This window comes from Cryptotermes secundus, unplaced genomic scaffold (assembly GCF_002891405.2).
Source record: "Cryptotermes secundus unplaced genomic scaffold, Csec_1.0 scaffold169, whole genome shotgun sequence".
Classification (NCBI taxonomy): Eukaryota; Metazoa; Arthropoda; class Insecta; order Blattodea; family Kalotermitidae; genus Cryptotermes; species Cryptotermes secundus.
The window spans coordinates 600,427-618,353 of NW_019734311.1; the positions used below are offsets into that span (position 1 = coordinate 600,427).

A 17,927-nucleotide genomic window follows, 5' to 3' on the forward strand; every position below is an offset into this window, starting at 1 on the left:
CGATTTGGCCCCAAGTGATTTCTACCTGTTCGGAAGGCTCAAATCAGACTTGCAAGGCATGTGGTTTGTGGACAATGACGCCGTCATCCAGACTGTTCGGGAGTGGATACGCCGCCAACCACAAGTCTTTTTTTTTGGGGGGGGGGCTCAGGATGCTTCCAGAAAGTTGGAAAAAATGTGTTGACTCCGGAGGGGAGTACGTTGAAGACTGTCATGTGCAAGTAAGTGTTTGGCAATTATGTTTTTTTTAATCAGTCCCGGTCATATTTGAACCACCTAGTATTATGGTAAGGTAAAACTATCCCTGCAACAGGCCGTGAAGGCCCATAGGGTTGTGAGACGTCGAGGTTCACACATTTTCTAGACAGTCGGCTCACAGATGGCGGTAAGGTTGTCAGCCTTACGCGGCGGCCGCCATTTACTTCCCAGGAAGATTCTTGGTACTTATTTCTGTTAGAGGCTGAGTAGACCCCAGGGCCACAGTGCGGCTGGAAGGATTAGGTCAACTGAAAATATCCAATGACCTAATCCAGATTAGATCTCGCGACCTTCCGGCATGTAGCACAGTGGCTCAACTAACTTCGCTGCCTCGTGACGCCTATTTCCAGCTGCTTGAAGTATTTATCATAACAGCAGAAATCTTGAATATCTTGTTTTAGGGTTCATCTATCCACCTGTCACGCACTGGGCATGGACAGATGAAGGGTGGCTCAACAAGCTGGGGTACGTAGATTTCGCGGGCAGTGGGCCGATCCATTTGCTGGGAGGTGTGTGCTCCTTCTGCGCAGCCCTGTTCCTGGGGCCCCGCCTGGGACGGTTTGGTGCAGGAAAGGAACAGATAGTGGGACATTCTGTTCCGGTATGTCACTGTGTGAATTATCATGCAATCACGTGCAAATAGAATATTTGTATCGGTTACGAACAGGGCTGCAACGATTACATAACAAAATAATAATAATAATAATAAGTAACAATATTTTTCGAACTACCCATGAAATCAGACAATAACAATTAAGCAAGGTACATAAGATGCACAGAAAAGTATGCAGTCTACACAACACTATTCTGTATTCAAAACAAAGTAGACACTATAGTATAAAAAAAATGAAAACAGAACGAAAAAAGAACAAATACTGGTATGATAGTGCCTACTTTGTTTAAAATACAGAATATTTTTGTGTAGACTGTATACTTTTGTATACATTTTATGTACCTTGTTTATAACACACAACAGTACGCATACTATTAAGAAAAATACCAATTAAATCGCTCATTATTACATTATTTTAAAATCAAACTGATGAGCTATCAAAGATAACCTACAAATTGACATTTATGTTGTGTCAATATCAGCATTCTTTCGCCCATATGTCGTCTCTAATTACATATATGCATCGGCGATCCTGTCTCTCAGAACTTAGGACGTTCACAGAAATTAATGGCACCACAGCAAACATCTTTACATTTTCCCTTGAGTTACTAGAGGTTGTGCATTTACAACTAGTTTTGGCGCTCTCGTAATGAAACTCTGCACCTAATAACTTCGTCATGTCTGCCCCTCTCTTCGTCGGCGTTTATAACTTAAACCGTTGGCGGATTTTCATTTAATCTGATACTGGGTAGCTATCCACACACTGTCGGCGCATTACCATCCTAGTTTAAAAACCGACTAAAATAACTGACACTTTACATGTTAGCCTATATGCTCTTTTGTGTGATCTGGACAGTAACTCGATAACAACTCATAGGACAAAAAAGAATTAAAAACGGTACAGAGAAGAGAACAGCGAAGACAGGGCCGGATTTAAGAGGGAGTGACCGGGGCGGCCGACACGGGACCTCTTACTTACTTACTTACTTACTTACTTAATTATGGAGCTGAGCCCTTCTTGAGAATTGGTCTTCTCTGCAGCTACTTAATAATTTCCCAGCATTTTGTGGAACCCGGACGTTCATTACAGTGTTCACGAGAGCCATCCACTGGTCTCTATCCTGAGCCAGATCACTCCAAACCATCCCATCCCATTATATCTCTCTAAGATCCATTTTAATATTGTTCACCCACCTACACCTTGGTCTTCCCAGTGATCTCTTTCCTTCTGGCGTCCCCACCAATATCCTATATGTATTTCTTTTGAGTGAAGGATATACTCGTATTTATGTCTAATATAGTCTTTCAGTAAATCTTGCTGTTTTGAACATAATTACTCGCACATAAACTGAAGTGATAGACCCAGAATCTTCGCCCTCTGCACGCATATCTGAACTTGCATATTCAAAAATCAGCAACCGTGTTCCAAACATAAGCGAAGGTTACCCAAGTATCTTGTAATGAAAACTATACTAAGCTTGAAGAAAGCAGTCTTCTGGGATTTGGCACCGTGTATATNAAGCTTCCTTCTACCTGAATTTACATGTATATACATATATACCTAATTAAATATCATTAAAGGTGCCGTTACAACGGCCACATTATTATATTTAAATTTCGTTTATTTCAAAACAATTAATCATAAAAATGAGAAAACGCGCCACGATTATTACCTTATGCCTATATTTTCCAATTCATTTTACATATTTAATGTGGCTTGTCACAGATACCGCAGCTAACTTAAATGTAACGCTACTGCAGAAGTGATGAAATTGCTGGCGAAGTCTGAAATACAATTGACTCACGACAGCCGAAGCGGTACAGAGCTACTGATCCACTCACTGGCAAGCGTTTATTAGTTAAAAACTAACGGACGTGTATGGTGTCTCGTGCAGCTAACTGGGATTGGAGGAATGCTCCTCATCGTGGGATTCCTGTCATTCAACGGCGGATCCCTCGGAACCATCACGAACCCAGGTGACGGCGCAACGGTGGCCCGGGTCATGATTAACACCCTTCTCGGTGCAAGTGGTGGCAGCATGATCATTCTGGCCTCAACAAAAACCGGGCTCTTTGGTCCATCCACGTGGAACTTCAGCCTCACGCTGAACGCTGCTATTACAGGCATGGTAATTGTGATTACAGTGCGAATTTACATCAGCTTAGAAACGTAAACATTGTCATTATCTTCTGTCGTCCAGTTTGTTTCCAAAATTAAAAAACAGACCCCGTGACATGAAGTCCGCAAGCGAACTATACCGTCCGAGCGATCGTCGCTTGTCGGCGAAGTTAGTGACAACTTTTGCGGATAGAGGGTGTCACGTGGTCAGCGTAACGGATTCCCACGGCCGTTAATCTCGGTTTTCTAGACAGAAACCCCTAATTTCCCATTCAAGTAGCTCCTCATTTATCCTCACAAGGCTGAGTGGATCCCATTCCGGACTCACTACTTCACAGAAAATCTGGTAGGGCCGGAAATCGAACAAGGAACCTCTGAATATGTAGCCAAGAATTCTGACCACCAGACCACAGATGCGGTCCTTTTCCCCAAATCAAACATAATTAAATACTTACATGCGCAACAAATTATTTCACTTTTGCTTCATATCCCCATAAGACGACGTCACGCAATGGACTGAACTTTAATGAGATACATCAACATTTGGTCTATACTAATGATGTTAATTAACTGGGTGAAGACATATATACCTCAAGGAGAAGCACAGAATTTCTATACACGGTAGTCTAGAAGTATACGAGTACACAGGCAATACTGAACATGCTGTACGGTTTATTTTGTTTGGAGATTTGTTCTCGTATATATTGGTACAAATTGTTATCTGTTCTTCTGTAAAACTTAATTTTATCTAAAAAAAAAGTATTTATATGTATGTTAAGTGTATTCTAAATTCTAGTTAAATAATATATATAATTGTATTCAGACATATTATTATTTCACTGAAAATAGTCACATATTACAATATATTTAATATTTTGCGTGACATTTGAAAGGAAATTTCGTAAACCATCCTTTTGCCTGTTTCACAGTTGTTTAAAGAACTACAGGTTTAAGGGAACACCATGCCTGTCCCCTGTACTATCTTCCGGACACTACGGATTCATGGACCTTGGTATGAACATCATGTCATTACACATCACCCTACTTTTTCACTTTTGAATTTTCTACCGCCAATAATACGAGCATGGGATTTCGGACCTATGATCAAGGAGTAAAATAAGCGCCAATCAAGTAATTGATCGTTGGAAGATACGCAACTTGTGTAGAGGTTATATTTTTACAAGATGTAAAACAGCATGTAGCACAAATGGGGAGAACAGGAATGCACATAGGATATTTGTAGGAAATCCAGAAGGAAAGAGATCACTGGGAAGACCAAGACGTAGGTGGGTGGACAATATTAAAATGGATCTTAGAGAGAGAGACAGGGTGGGATGGTAAGGATTGGATTGATCTGGCTCAAGATAGGAACCAGTTGAGGGCTCCTGTGAACACAGTAATGAACCTTCGGGTTTCATAAAGTGCTGGGGAAATTCTTGAGTAGCTGCACAATTGACAGCTTCTCAAGAAAAACTCAGCTCCATGACTGACTGAGCGAGTAAAACAGCATGACGGTGGTCATGCGAAATTTATATTTACCGACTAAGCAAGTTGGCTCAAGCGGTAACGCTCATAATTTGCATTTGAGAGGTGTTTGGTTTGAATCTCAGCCTGGCATCGACTATCCTGACAAACACCTTTCGTGGTTTTACTCTATCTTTCCAAGCAACTGCCGGAATAGTATCTTAAGTACGGACTGGCCCTCTTCCTTCCGTACATTTTTCAATTCATAATTTACTACTGTCACGTGTAGGGTGGTATGCGCGACGAAATTAACGGGTTCTAGTTCGGATGATTGGATTTATTAGCACTTCGGTTACACTCTCTCTCTTAATTACAATTATTGCAGAGCTATCGCTGTTTCTACTCTTTATAATTAACTGTTTTACACACACACGCACTAGGATTCTCAGTTTCCACTAGTCTCTCCTAGCAACGGATCTCAACACTCCAACGGATCTCCATTCCAAATTTGTACCCAATTAATCTTCACATTCACGCTCCATTCTCGCCCTTGTACTCTCAACTGCTGAATTCTCCTGGGCTCTCCACTAACTTAAGTGTAAACGGCTCGTCGTTATATAGGCGCCGCATGGACAACACAGAAAACGAGTCACGTGATGGCTAGTACTGTTGGAATGTGACGTCACTGCGCCTGCGCAAAAGTGTGTTTACCGACCCGTTGTATAGAAGCGAGTTGCATAACCTCCTTGTTCCATTGTTGCATGCGTGTATCGAGGGGTCTTTATCTAGCCGTTGCCTGGCAGTGCGTTGACATGTCACAGTATCATCTTACCATTCGGTGCTATGCAGTATGTACGATGTACATATCGATTTAGAGTTACTATTATATAGAGCAAAGCATTTAAAAGAAAGTAGACGCCATTAATTTACCTCTGAAGTTAATGTTAATAATCTGATAAATGAAAGCTTTCTTCATAGTTTTGAATGGAAAGTATGGGGTATTCGAGAAGAAATTGAATCAGGACGCGGAAATAATTCTCTGAAGACTATTCAAATCGTTCCGAAACAGTGTGCCGATTTATCACTGTCGTCTGACAGATTACTGATGGATGGATGAATGAATGAATGAATGTAATAAAACTTTGTATTCATTGCAGGTATCCGTGTGCGCAAGCGTCAACAAGATGGAGTTTTGGGCAAGTTTCCTTACGGGAGTTATCGCTGGAGTCGTGTTCATAAACATCCACTACTTCATGCTCTGGTGCAAAGGTCAGTCATTACAGCAGAAGCAAATCATACATGGGATTTGGTTTCTCTTTCTTATTTCAACTGAGATATGTATTTTGTTCAGATCTGAAGTGGGGAAAATATTCTATACGAAGAATAGATTTCAAGTTCTGAGTTCTTATATCAGATCATTCAATTTTCCACCATGCTACAGTATTTAAGAAAGAAAACGGAAATACATTCTGAAGTGATCACGTACACAATTTTGTAAGAGACCCAGAGAACTAGCATAGTTTTGTGATCGCCGTGACCAGCCTCAGGATTGCTGTGCGACTAGGTAACTCAAGTCGACCAGAAACTGGCTACTCCGATCGCGCAATTTTAGTCACGGTTTCAGTCGCCTCGGTAGGAGAGGTCTCATAAAATGTGATGGATCAGCTGCAAATCCTCGAGTTGCACGCAGCCATGTTCATGCAACCGCTTGCGACAGATGGACAGCAGCCTTACTACTATCCATAGTAATCTTCAACACAAAACCCCTTCTATACAGCTAATATATTACACACTTGTATTTCTGCAAATGATAATGGATTTATAAACGTGATTATTATGTTCAGAATATGCGTTACTAAAATTCGTAAAATATATTTATATAAAAAAAAGATAAAGCTATCTCTGTAACACGCCTTGAAGGCCCATAGGGTTGTGAGACGTCGAGGCTCCCACGTTTTTTATAGACAATCAGTTCTCAGATGGCGGTAAGATTTTCAACCTTACGCGCTGGCCGCCCTTTGCCCCCAGGAAGATTCCTGGTACTCATTTCTGTTAAAAGCTGAGTCGACCCCAGGACCGTACTTTGGCTGGAATGGTTTTGTCAACTGAAAAATCCGATAACCTCACCGAGGATCGAACCTGCGGACTTTTCGGCTTGTAGCATAGTGCCTCAACCAAGTACGCTACCGCGTATCCCTACTAAAATACGTACAAGGAATAATAGACATGAAAGCTACACGTTAGCTCCTATATCTTGACACAACTGGATCCATAAGAAGAAAGGCAAATTCACGACAGCCGAAATGCCAAAACTTACTATGGCAGTTAAAAGATATTACAGCTGCCGATAATATAATGTATAAATTAATAAGTAGTTACTATAGGATTCTGACGATGGTGTGTAACACACTGATATGTTAGGTTTTTGGACTTTATCCATCGTCCTGGTTTTTAAGATAAAAAATAAAAACACGACGTTTCGGAAACTGGATCTGTTTCCGTCCTCAGGTGAAGGAAAACCCTATTCAGTTGGGTCCGTTAGAAAGAGCTAGCCTCAATCGGTAGTCGGTAATCCTGAAGGATTCAAATAATACAACTGAAAGATTACGCCGTCCCACAAGGGTAAATTTGTCTAGTAAATGTTTAATTCCAGTAAAGGAGGAGCAACTTAAACCTGTGGTTGAGGGGTCCGTATTTGTGGGCGCCCTGACTCGATTCTCGACCCGGACGCCGGCTATCTCGGTTAGGTTTTCGCTGTCTTTCTTAATTCCTCCCCGCAAAATCTGGAATAACTGAAATATGTCGCGCTTACTTCCCTCCGCAACTGACCTAATCATTCTGTCACTGGACTTCATATAACTATTTAATTGAGAAAGCGTCGTTAAATGAACCAAGAAACAAATGATTCATCCATTTCGCAAGTCGGCTCAAGAGGTAACACTACTGACTTATGTTCAGGGAGTGACTAGTTCGTGTTTCAGTCGGGGTCCAACTATTGTGACTGACACTTTCCGAGGTGTTCCTCAGTTTCTCCAGGCGAATGCTGGAATAGTACTGCAATTAAACTACGATAGATTCCTCTCATATCCTTTCAACTTTAATCGTCACTAACGCCCCTACCAATCGAATCCATATAGTCTGCGACACCAACAGCACTGTTAAACTGTCCCAAAATAGAAACCGATTCATTTGCAGTTGATGATCCACTAGACGCTGTGGCTGTTCATTTCGGCGGCGGGTTCTGGGGCGTCATATCTGCGTCGCTGTTTTCCCATGGAGGAATTGCTTACGGTGCCAACAAACAAGCTGCCATGGTAAAACTCAGAACTTTTCAGTCTTTGTCTCCCTTTTCGTTTTCCCTTATTTTTGCCTTTTAATTAAATTGTCCATTTAGAAACTAAGATTTGTGACATGTTACAAATTGGAGTGGAGGGGAGAAAGTGAGCAGAATTACAAGCATATAAAGCATCAAATTTCCTTTCTCCATATTAAGTACCGGTTACAAATAAGTGTAGAAACTGTCTCAGACTTACTCTGCATTAAGCTGCATTTGTCTGTTACTAACAGAGCCAAAACTATCTGACCAACTTCGTTCGAACTCATTATAGCAGACCTATGCAACATGTTACCGATATATTTCGATTTTTCTTTAGTCTAATTCACCTTAAGGTTCACTTTAATTACAGGTCTTTCTTTTTATTGCTAGTGGGGTGGAACTAAGTCCCTTGTACTGCGGCCACTTCTGGCCAATTGTACCAGCCCCAGATTATAGGTGAGGGTCATTGTGGAGCAATTTGTGGAATGAAGAGTGGCAGGGGAAACCGAAGTACTCGGAGAAAACTTGCACCAGCGCCAATTTGTCCACCACAAATCCCACTTGACCAGACCCGGGATCGAACCCGGGACGCCGCGGTGGGAAGCCAGCGACTAACCGCTTGAGCTATGGCGCGGCAAATTACGAGTCTCAGTGAAGATGTATGCACTATATTCTGCGGCTCCATTAACACATCTGGATGAAAATTATTGTACACCACTTTTATTACATTGTTATTACAATTTACCCTACAAACGCTATTCATAATAATTAAGTTTAAGTAAAGACCTAACTCAATTCTACACCACCTCTCCCTGTGATTGCGTCATATTATTTTGATGAGACGTGATATAGAATACTTCATTATAAATTATTACAATTTAGTTTACAAATTTTATTTGTAGTAATTCATTTTAAGGGTCACTTTACTTACAAGCCAAAATTACTTCTATAGCATCACTTTCATGTCCCCTTTAACACAATTTTACGGAACTGGAGATGGACACTTTCCCTATATTAACATTACAATTTAGCCTATAAGTATTATTCACATTAATCCATTTTAAGGGGTACTTTATTTATGGGACCAAATGAATCTTTTGCCAAATGCTGACGAAACTACGTGTAAAACTCTTGTATCGTCCAAGAGTTACAATTTACTCTGTGGAAGGTCACGACAGGGGGAGGAGCATATCAACAGAGGGGCAGACACTCCAAGTTTCTGTCCTACCTTACAGGTGCTCGATACATCCACCCTCCGTGACGCAGCACACGCTCGAGTCTCGGCCGGCCCGTTCGTTTCGCAGCGCACAGGCAGCCACTCTGATGGAATTTCTTGTACCACTCACGAATTGCTTTGTCCGTAGGTGTTTCTGTGTGGTTCTTGGTCCGAAACCTCCGCTACACCATCACAATTGACTCAGTTTTGGCAAATTCCAAGACACAGAACGTTTCCTCAACCCCTGTCCTCGCCATGTTTCGTCACGACTGCCCCATAGCGGTGAAACCTGCAAGTATGCCATGACCCTTATTATTCAAACAAACTTGGAGAGGTTCTTCACCTACTGATATTCTCCTTTCTGCTCTGTCTGTCTTGGTTGTTGCGCTGCGAATTCGAAGCTCCAGAGGGACTTAGGAGTTACCCATTAAACCTATAATTCATTTTAATTTAATGTGTTCAAAATAAGCCACTCAAAATATAATTACTACAGGGTGCGTCAATGAATCGGGCGATTTGTCAGCTGTGTTTCTCCCTGGATTGGTTTGAGTGGGGAGGATGCCACTACTGCCACCCAGCAGCCTACTTCAAAGCGTTTTAGTCGCAATGGAGTTGTGGACTGGAGTACAGAGCGCTCTTGCTGTGACGCATTTTACAAAAACGGTGTCAGTTTCGTGATCGCTCAGCCTGAATTTCGAAGGGAGTTTGGTATCCACTGCAGTCGTGCTATTCCATCTGCCCATGCCATCAAGACCTAGGTTCAAAACTTTGAGGCTACTAGTTCTACACTAAAGAATAAAGGCGGTAGCGTGAAAACAGCACGTACACCCGAGAATGTCGCAGCAGTGAGAGAAGCCATTGAACGAAGTCCATGCCGGTCTGCGCGTCGCCATGCTACATCACTAGGGCTGTCCGAAGCCAGCCTTCGGCGGATTTTGCACAAAGATCTCCACTTCTACGCCTATAAAATTCATGACATCATGGTTGCGTTCTTGTAAACCGCGATGTTATGCGAAACGCCGTTAAGCGGATACATTTTTAGCATAAGAAACTTAAGAAATAAGTAGGTTAAGTTCCTTAGCTTTTCTTCAACCCCCATAATATGCATTACAATATAGGCAGTATGAACGCGATGGTAAATATTTGTATGTTTTTGGCTATAAATGGATACAATTAAAACTACAATAATGTTTATTTAAAGTTTAATCTGATGTCTTGTATTCACCGATGGCCAAAGGCGAAGCGAGACGGTGGCGGGCGACGGCCCCGTCTTGTCAACAATAAACACTCGTTTCAGCGATTAACCCTCCTCTTCGACCACGTTCTTACCCTCTTGGATGAACGACGACTTAATGATGAGTTACCGCAACGTTGTGTGGAGACTTGGCATGAAAGCAATATCAGCATAATAACAAGACAACGTTAAATGGGACGTTAAGGGGGGACTTACTGTATCTCTAGTTCGACGTATGACGAACAAAGGAATTCTTTGTGGCCTGCAACTGAAAGGAGAGTGGACCGTAATAACGCATGTCATGTGTTTGATGTATCAGTTTCTAGCTTACGAAATGGTCGGCGCCTGCGCCATTATCTCATGGGGATGGGCTGCGTCCTGCGTCATGTTCGGGACCCTAAAGCTACTCGGAAAACTTCGAGTCAGCGAAGAAGACGAACAGAAAGGTACTGTAATCCCAAAACCAAATCTCTCTCTCTCTCTCTGTGCTGTCATAGAAAAATTGAAACTGGTAAAGTCAGATGTTAATTTTGGAGGAACAACTGGTGAGTCCAAAAGAAGTTATTTTCTCCTTAACTTTCTTCGGATTGCCCTGGGATCGTGACAACAATGGGACTGTTGCTAGGATGAGAAGAATACCCCAATCTATCTTCTGCTGTTGCGAGGAAAATGTGAAAACCACAAGCATTGTCTGCTGTTGCTACGATACGGGAGTCAACCCAGGTGTATTCTGCCGTTATTAGGACACAAAGGAAAATCCTAAGCTTCTTCTGCCGCTACTACCGCCTCTGTGGTCTAGTGGTCAGAGTTCCTGGCTACAGATCCAGAGGTCCGGGTTCGATTCCAGGCGCTATCAGATCTTTTCTGAGAAGTAGTGGGTCTGGAACGGGATCCACTCAGCCTCATGAGGAAAACTGAGGAGCTATTTCAAGGAAATAGCGGCTTCGGTATAGAAAACCGAAATTAATGGCCGTGAGGATTCCTTGCGCTGACCACACGACACCCTCTATCCGCTAAAGCTGGCACTAACTTCGACGAGAAGCGGGGGTCGCTCGGTCGGTATAGTTCGCTTGGGGACTGAAAGCCAGGAAGTTTGTTTTTTTTTTCTTCTGCCGTTAACAGATAAGGGACAAGAATGATGATAGGACGAATGTAAAGTTGGATGGGGAAGTATTATGGGGAAAACGATAGAAGGAGATGAAAGTAAGAATTGGATGGAAGAGTGGAGACGAGAGCGCTGGGAGGAAGAGAAGGATGATAGGTTCGACAAGAGTTTTAAAAGCAATAATGGAAAGAGAACGAAATGAGATAAAAAGCCATGTAGAAAAGGAAGATATAAATTTTTATCCTCATAAAATTTAACGGGTAATTAACCGATACGAACAACAAAACGAGTTCATGAAATTTCAATGCAGATTGTTCTGTACGGGAAAGCAAAAGGTGAAGTTATCCTTGTAACGGGCCATGGAGGCCAACAGGGTTTTGAGACGTCGAAGCTCCCACATTTTCTAGACAGTCGGCTCACAGATGGTGGTGAGATTGTCAGCGTTACGCCAATTGAAAAATCCAACGACCTAATCGGAAATCGAAACCGCGACCTCCAGCTTGTAGCCCAGTGCCTCAACCAACTACGCTATTGCGTGCCTCGTACAGGAAAGCTAGTATTTATTAATTTCTACAACAACAATTTCCCACGGAAAAGCTCACTTGGGAGCACAAGATACAGATAGAGCGATAACATAGAAAGATTCGCGTAGAATTCTTGAAGCATAGATTCATATGAACTTTTCTCTACGTACACCTAAGCAAGCAAACTTACAAATTAGTAACTGCAGAACAAACTTAACTAGCAGAGTTATAGCAGAACCGAAGGTTTAACCCAGTAATACCAAAATGTGTCAATGGACACGAACTTTTGCCAGTTTCTTCCGCCTTTCATCTTTATCCTCTACTCCACTATGACACATTTTAATGTTATTTTCCCACCTCCTTCTCCGTCTTCCAAACGACCGTTTTCTAATGGTAAGGTAAGGTAAAGTTGTCGCTTAATTAATTACTACGCCATGAAGACGTAAGGGGAGTGGAGGTATAGCTCCACAATTCTTGACCTAAGCACTCTATGGATAAGAGTAGTCAGCTTCACGTCACGGCCACTTTACCGCGGGGAAACCGCCCTCGGTACCCATTGAACGGGAGGCTGGGTGGGCCCCAGAGTCGGTCTTGACGTTGTGTAGAGAAAATTCTTTTGCCCCTATGAGGAATCGAAACCCGACCGTCCAGTCCGTCGCTATACTCATTGGGATACCACGGTTCCACTTTCTAAGGCGTCCCATAAAGATTCAATATAAATCCCCTTTTCACCCATCTTGACCGCATTCCCAGCACGTCGTACCTTCCTGACAATAGCATGTGACCTGTACACACTGCGGAATTCCTCTTTATGCAATGTTCTGAATTGTCAGTTGTTTTCTTCAGTTACAATTGGTGCTCCTCACTCAAAGGCTGAGATCACGGTTCAGACCCATAAAAACAGCGGAAAAGTGTTGCTTAGTATATGAACTGCGACTGCGCTTATCATTTAAGATGGATTTCCTTTAGTGTCTATTATAACTTAAGGGAATATATAAGTCTTCAGAAAATAAGAGACACTTTCCTTTCATTGGTTTGTAATTCATGACAAATTTCGGTTGGTTGTAAATTCGTTTATTTAGACAATAACTATAAGGTTCTTATTCCTTAAATTAAAATTGTAGGGTAAAAGGTAAAGTTGTCCCTGTGCTTAACTAATTAAATACTAGGCCATTAAGGCGTATGGGGGAGTAAATGTATAGGTCCATATTTTCTTGACCTCGGCATTAGCTGGAGGTGAGTGGTGCGCTTCACGCCCCAGCCACTTTATCCCCAGGGAAAGAGCCCCCGGTACCTGTTAGGTAGGATTTGTGTGAACCCGAGAGCCGGTCTGGACGACGTGGAGAAAAGAAAATTCTTGACCCTACCCGGACTTGAACTCTGGAACTCCGACCCCTCGGTAGTCTAGCCCGTAGCTAGTCGCTATCCTGACTACGCTATCCCGGCTCCTAAAACTGAAGGGTGCTGTAAGAAATTAAATTTCCACTGCTCTTAATATCCCAATCAGATACGTATATGTAAAGAGTGTGTGCCATTTTACAGCGTGTCCGCTTTCTCAGAGTAGAAGTTACACGTGCGAACACACAAAGCCACTGGAATCATTTTCCGCGTCAATTACTTAGAACAGTGCCTCGTTTATTTGTTTCNCACGAACACACAGCCAGTCCCCACCCCCACCCCACTAACTGGAATAATTTTCCGCGTCAATTACTTAGAACAGTGCCTCGTTTATTTGTTTCAGGGCTGGATATAGCTATGCATAATGAACCAGGGTATCACCCAATGGGATGGAAGACATTTCCTCCAGTATCTGAAACATCGTCTGCGTTGGTCTCTCACAATGATGGGCATAATAAAAGTAAGTTGCGAGACATATTCTCTGTCCCTACCTTCATTCTTCACGATCATTTAAATTAGCTCTTTTAGAGTCTCCACTGAGAACATGCCTCCCACAGTTTCACATGAGGACGGAAACAGATACAGTTTTTGAAAGGCTGTGTTCTTTCGGAATACCGGAAGATGGACAAAGTCCAGCAACTCAGGAGTCCGAATTGTAATTGTAATTACTTATCGTTATCGTTCCAGTATTTAGGCTACTGCATTAATATTATCAAGCGTATAAATATTTACCTCTCCACATATCTTGGCTACTTTCGGCCATCTTCAGATCTCACAATATATACTTAAACGGTTAACAGTTTTATATACGAGAGCTTGTCATTAAGCTAGCATTTCTTTGTAAAACAATTTAAGCCTATCTGTTTCTCCTAATTGTGTTCTATTTCTTTCGCTTTTGCCTCCCTACTCTATTTACATGGGGGCTATGCTACAAGCTGGAAGGTCGCGGGTTCAAGTCCCGATGAGGTCATTGGATTTTTTCAATTGACCTAATCCTTCCGGTCGCACTATGGCCCTGGGATTCACTCAGCCTCTAACAGAAATGAGTACCAGGAATTAATTAAATAAGTTTCCTGGGGAGTGAAGCGCAGCCGGCACTTAAGGCTGACAACCTTACCGTCATCTTTGAGCCGATTGTCTAGATAATGTAGGACCCTGAACGTCTCACAACCCTATCTATGGGCCTTGACGGCCTGGTACAGGAATAGGTTTAGTTCTTTTTACTCTATTTACATATTGTCATATACTGCTGAGGTTACAATCCTTAACGACGGCTTCGCTGAAGACTACTTACATTCTTATTTATGCATCTTAATATCAACACCGTGTGGAAATACGAAAATAAAGTAAGAAATAGAATAAGAACTGACATACAATAACAGGAAAGAAATTTTCAAAAAGACGTTTCATTGCAAGAAATCATATCTAAGACTCAAATAACTTCAGCATTTGGCGTGACTCGCAACATGGCTGAAAACAGAAACATATGGGGAGGATATACGCGATAAGTGCTTGCAACTGGGGGTACTGATGTAGTAAACACTAGATTAGATCTACAATGAATATTAATATTAATTATTAATTCCAGCTTGCCGGTCACATTGGCCGCGCGGTCTAAGGCATGAAATATCTTCGCTCTCTCAGACACTAGGATCGTGGGTTCGAATCCCACTCGAGGAATGGATGTCTGCGTTTGTTCTGTGTCCGTGTTGTCCTATGTAGGTAGTGACCTTGCGACGCGCTGATCCCCGTCCAAGGAACCTTACCGACTGTCTATAGGATTAAGAAAGTGAAGTAAAACGCATTTCCCGGATGCCTTATGCTCCAGAGGGTGCAACAGACGTTAAATAATAATAGAAAATAATTCCGCCTTCATATGTATGCAGTTATTTATGTTTCTAGCAACAGTGAACACGATGACTACAGTAAACTTTCTGCATTGCCAACAGAGAACAACGCATACAGGCTTCGACAACCTGACTTCATAAACCCAGGCTTCTCAGATACAGAAAATGGTATTCATCCGTTGGAAGTTTCGGTCAGGATGTGAGCGGTGGAACGTCTGTCATACCAACTGCTCTCTGAGACCCACGGACTGCCACGGACATATTACCTGCAGTGATCGGGGACCTTCATACTCGTACATTGTCACTGTCACCCGGATACTTGGCTTCTCTTCGCACAGACACGTTCTAGGGCCGAGCGCACGAAATGGATGACCCGCGAGTAGTGTCTCTGTCTGAGTCCTGAGGTGGTGGTTGTGAAGAACAGAGAACGGCTGATAAGTAAACTGGGGGAAGGTACAGCCTGCCCTCAGTACTGGGTGAGACGACACTCTACTCCACGAAAATAACTTAGGGAGAAAATTGGTTAGCGGTGGTCGCGAAATTATAATGTAAGATACTTGTCATCTAACATCCAACAAAATTATGGAATGTTTTGATCAGTATACGGGGACACGAGATTCGAATACATTGCTACCGAGGATCTAACTTTCTTGATATGCTCCAACTTGTCAGTGGACGTACAACCACTGTCCTTTCAAACGAAACGGATAGTAAAAATGGGAATCTAAAAAACAGGGATTCAGAATCCATACGAGTGTTGTTCCTAACGATTCATTATTATAAAGCAACTTAATGGGGCGGTGTGAGGGTTAGCAAAAATAAAAAGTAAATGGTATTTCACATTAACTCCATAAGTAAGGATCCAAGCCATAAATACCATTCATTTCTACTCGTAGCATATTAATTCCACGCAAAATACATTTTTGTTTTCGGTTACCCACCACATCGAAAAATTAAAATTACGTTCTTCTCTGATGTGGCGCCGTATATTTCGGTATATAGGTACCAACGTTGCGTTGTATTCGTAACCCTATGGTAACAGAGTTGTGCCGAGGTCAAGAATACGTGGATCTATACATCCATTCCCTCATATGTCTTCATGGCGTAGAGCTTAATTAGTTAAGCACGTGGAAAATTTTAAATTTTGCAGTATCAGAGTATGTATTAAACTGTGTGTAATAAATGGAATTTCTTTATTAACACTGTCTTCAATACTCCCTTGGATTTCAGCGGGCCGTTTCCAGTTATACTACGATTTGAAGTAAGTTTAATGAGAACAAAGACTTAAACAGAGACTAAACTGGACTGTAGTCTACCTTTAGTTACGTTTTTATTAACTTATATCACACGTCAATTCATTATGGAAGTTCCTTTATCATTAATTTGTGAACATCATGTCACGTTATAATTTAGCGTCCTGTTGCACTGACTCATGTCCGTGATTTATGCTAACCGTCTTACAGTGCACACACTGTAAGACGGTTAGCATAAATCACGGACATCATGTCACGTTATAATTTAGCGTCCTGTTGCACTGACTCATGTCCGTGATTTATGCTAACCGTCTTACAGTGTGTGGACTGTAAGACGGTTAGCATAAATCATGGACATCATGTCACGTTTTAAGAATACCCATTTTAAAATATGTAGTTAATAATAAAAGCAAAAGTAAAAGTAAAGTAAAGGTATCCTTGTAACAGGCCGTGGAGGCCCATAGGGTTGTGAGATGTTGAGGTTCCCACATTATCTAGACAATCGGCTCATAGATGACGGTAAGGTTTAAAGTTGTCGGGACTTGAACCCGCGATCTTCCAGCTTGTAGCATAGGTCTTCAACCAACTACGCTACCGCGTGTCCCTTATTAATAATAAAGTATTTGAAAAATTTACATTTTTCCTTGTCAAATATCAACAAGATAATGGCTATAGAGCCAACTTTTGCTCTTGACCCGAAAAGAATGAAGACATATTCATATACCGTCAAGACGCACCTCAACGTGTAACCAGTGAAGGTTTCTGCAGGTCTGAAGAATGTTTTCTAAAAGGAAGTATTATGACCATGGAACGTGAAACATTATGTTATATTTTTGCAAATTTATATTAAAATTCATCCGCAACCTATTAAGTCTTTATGTATACCTAAGATTGTAAGGAAATTGCATAGAACTGAGCTTTGTTCCTAAGCGATGACTACTACAACTGACACAAGTGTAACAGATATTTCCGATTTTAAACATATTAAGAACTCAAAGTTAAAATATTCGTAATAGCAGTTCCTCATACCAGACGCAGAGCCAGGAAGTGGTCGTCACAACTTCCTCTGTGGAAAAGAAGATGGAAGTTACCAAAGGCAACACCGTGCTCTGTTTATTTAAGGACGCTGATCACTCAGACTCTGAAGCGTCGGATGATAATGAATAATGAATCGGAAAGTACGTGGAAGGTAGCGGTAGTTGGGTAGTATAACATACCATCTCACCATTTGCCACGAGAGACTGAGTAAAACAGCGAAAAAGTCAGGATTAGTGTGCCGGTTAAGATACTAAGCGGACATCTGCCCAGCATAAATCAATTATTACCACTTTAACCAGGTTGCTTAGTAACATTTTCTTTGTAACTATCTCAAAGAATGTGAGTCATTCACACATATATATTAGAGGCAGATTTCTTAGAACGGGACAACGAGATTTGTGTTATATCCCATAAACCCACGAGTCAGATCGCGTTCCGTTACCAACAACTTAGTTATTAGTCATGTTTCCTTCCCATTAAATAGAATTCTGCATATATTGTTATATGGGCTGCATCTTGTCCACTTTTTCATCTAATATATG

The 17,927-nt window shown here is 41.8% G+C and overlaps 1 protein-coding gene across 5 annotated transcripts in view; it reads left to right on the forward strand.

Moving 5' to 3' along the window:
• LOC111868473 (putative ammonium transporter 1) overlaps positions 1–16,298 on the forward strand; it is a 26,093-nt gene extending 9,795 nt beyond the window's left edge. For 4 of the 5 annotated variants that reach the window (XM_023859133.2, XM_033753063.1, XM_023859136.2 and 1 more), the window contains 7 exons: positions 660–859; positions 2,767–3,000; positions 5,612–5,723; positions 7,650–7,768; positions 10,540–10,666; positions 13,591–13,707; positions 15,197–16,298. In XM_023859133.2, coding sequence (XP_023714901.1) covers positions 660–859; positions 2,767–3,000; positions 5,612–5,723; positions 7,650–7,768; positions 10,540–10,666; positions 13,591–13,707; positions 15,197–15,297 — 1,010 coding nt within the window. In that variant the 3' untranslated portion in view covers positions 15,298–16,298. The remainder of the gene's footprint in view (positions 1–659; positions 860–2,766; positions 3,001–5,611; positions 5,724–7,649; positions 7,769–10,539; positions 10,667–13,590; positions 13,708–15,196) is intronic. The other variant, XM_023859135.2, reaches the window with a different exon arrangement.
• Positions 16,299–17,927: the final 1,629 nt, after the last annotated feature.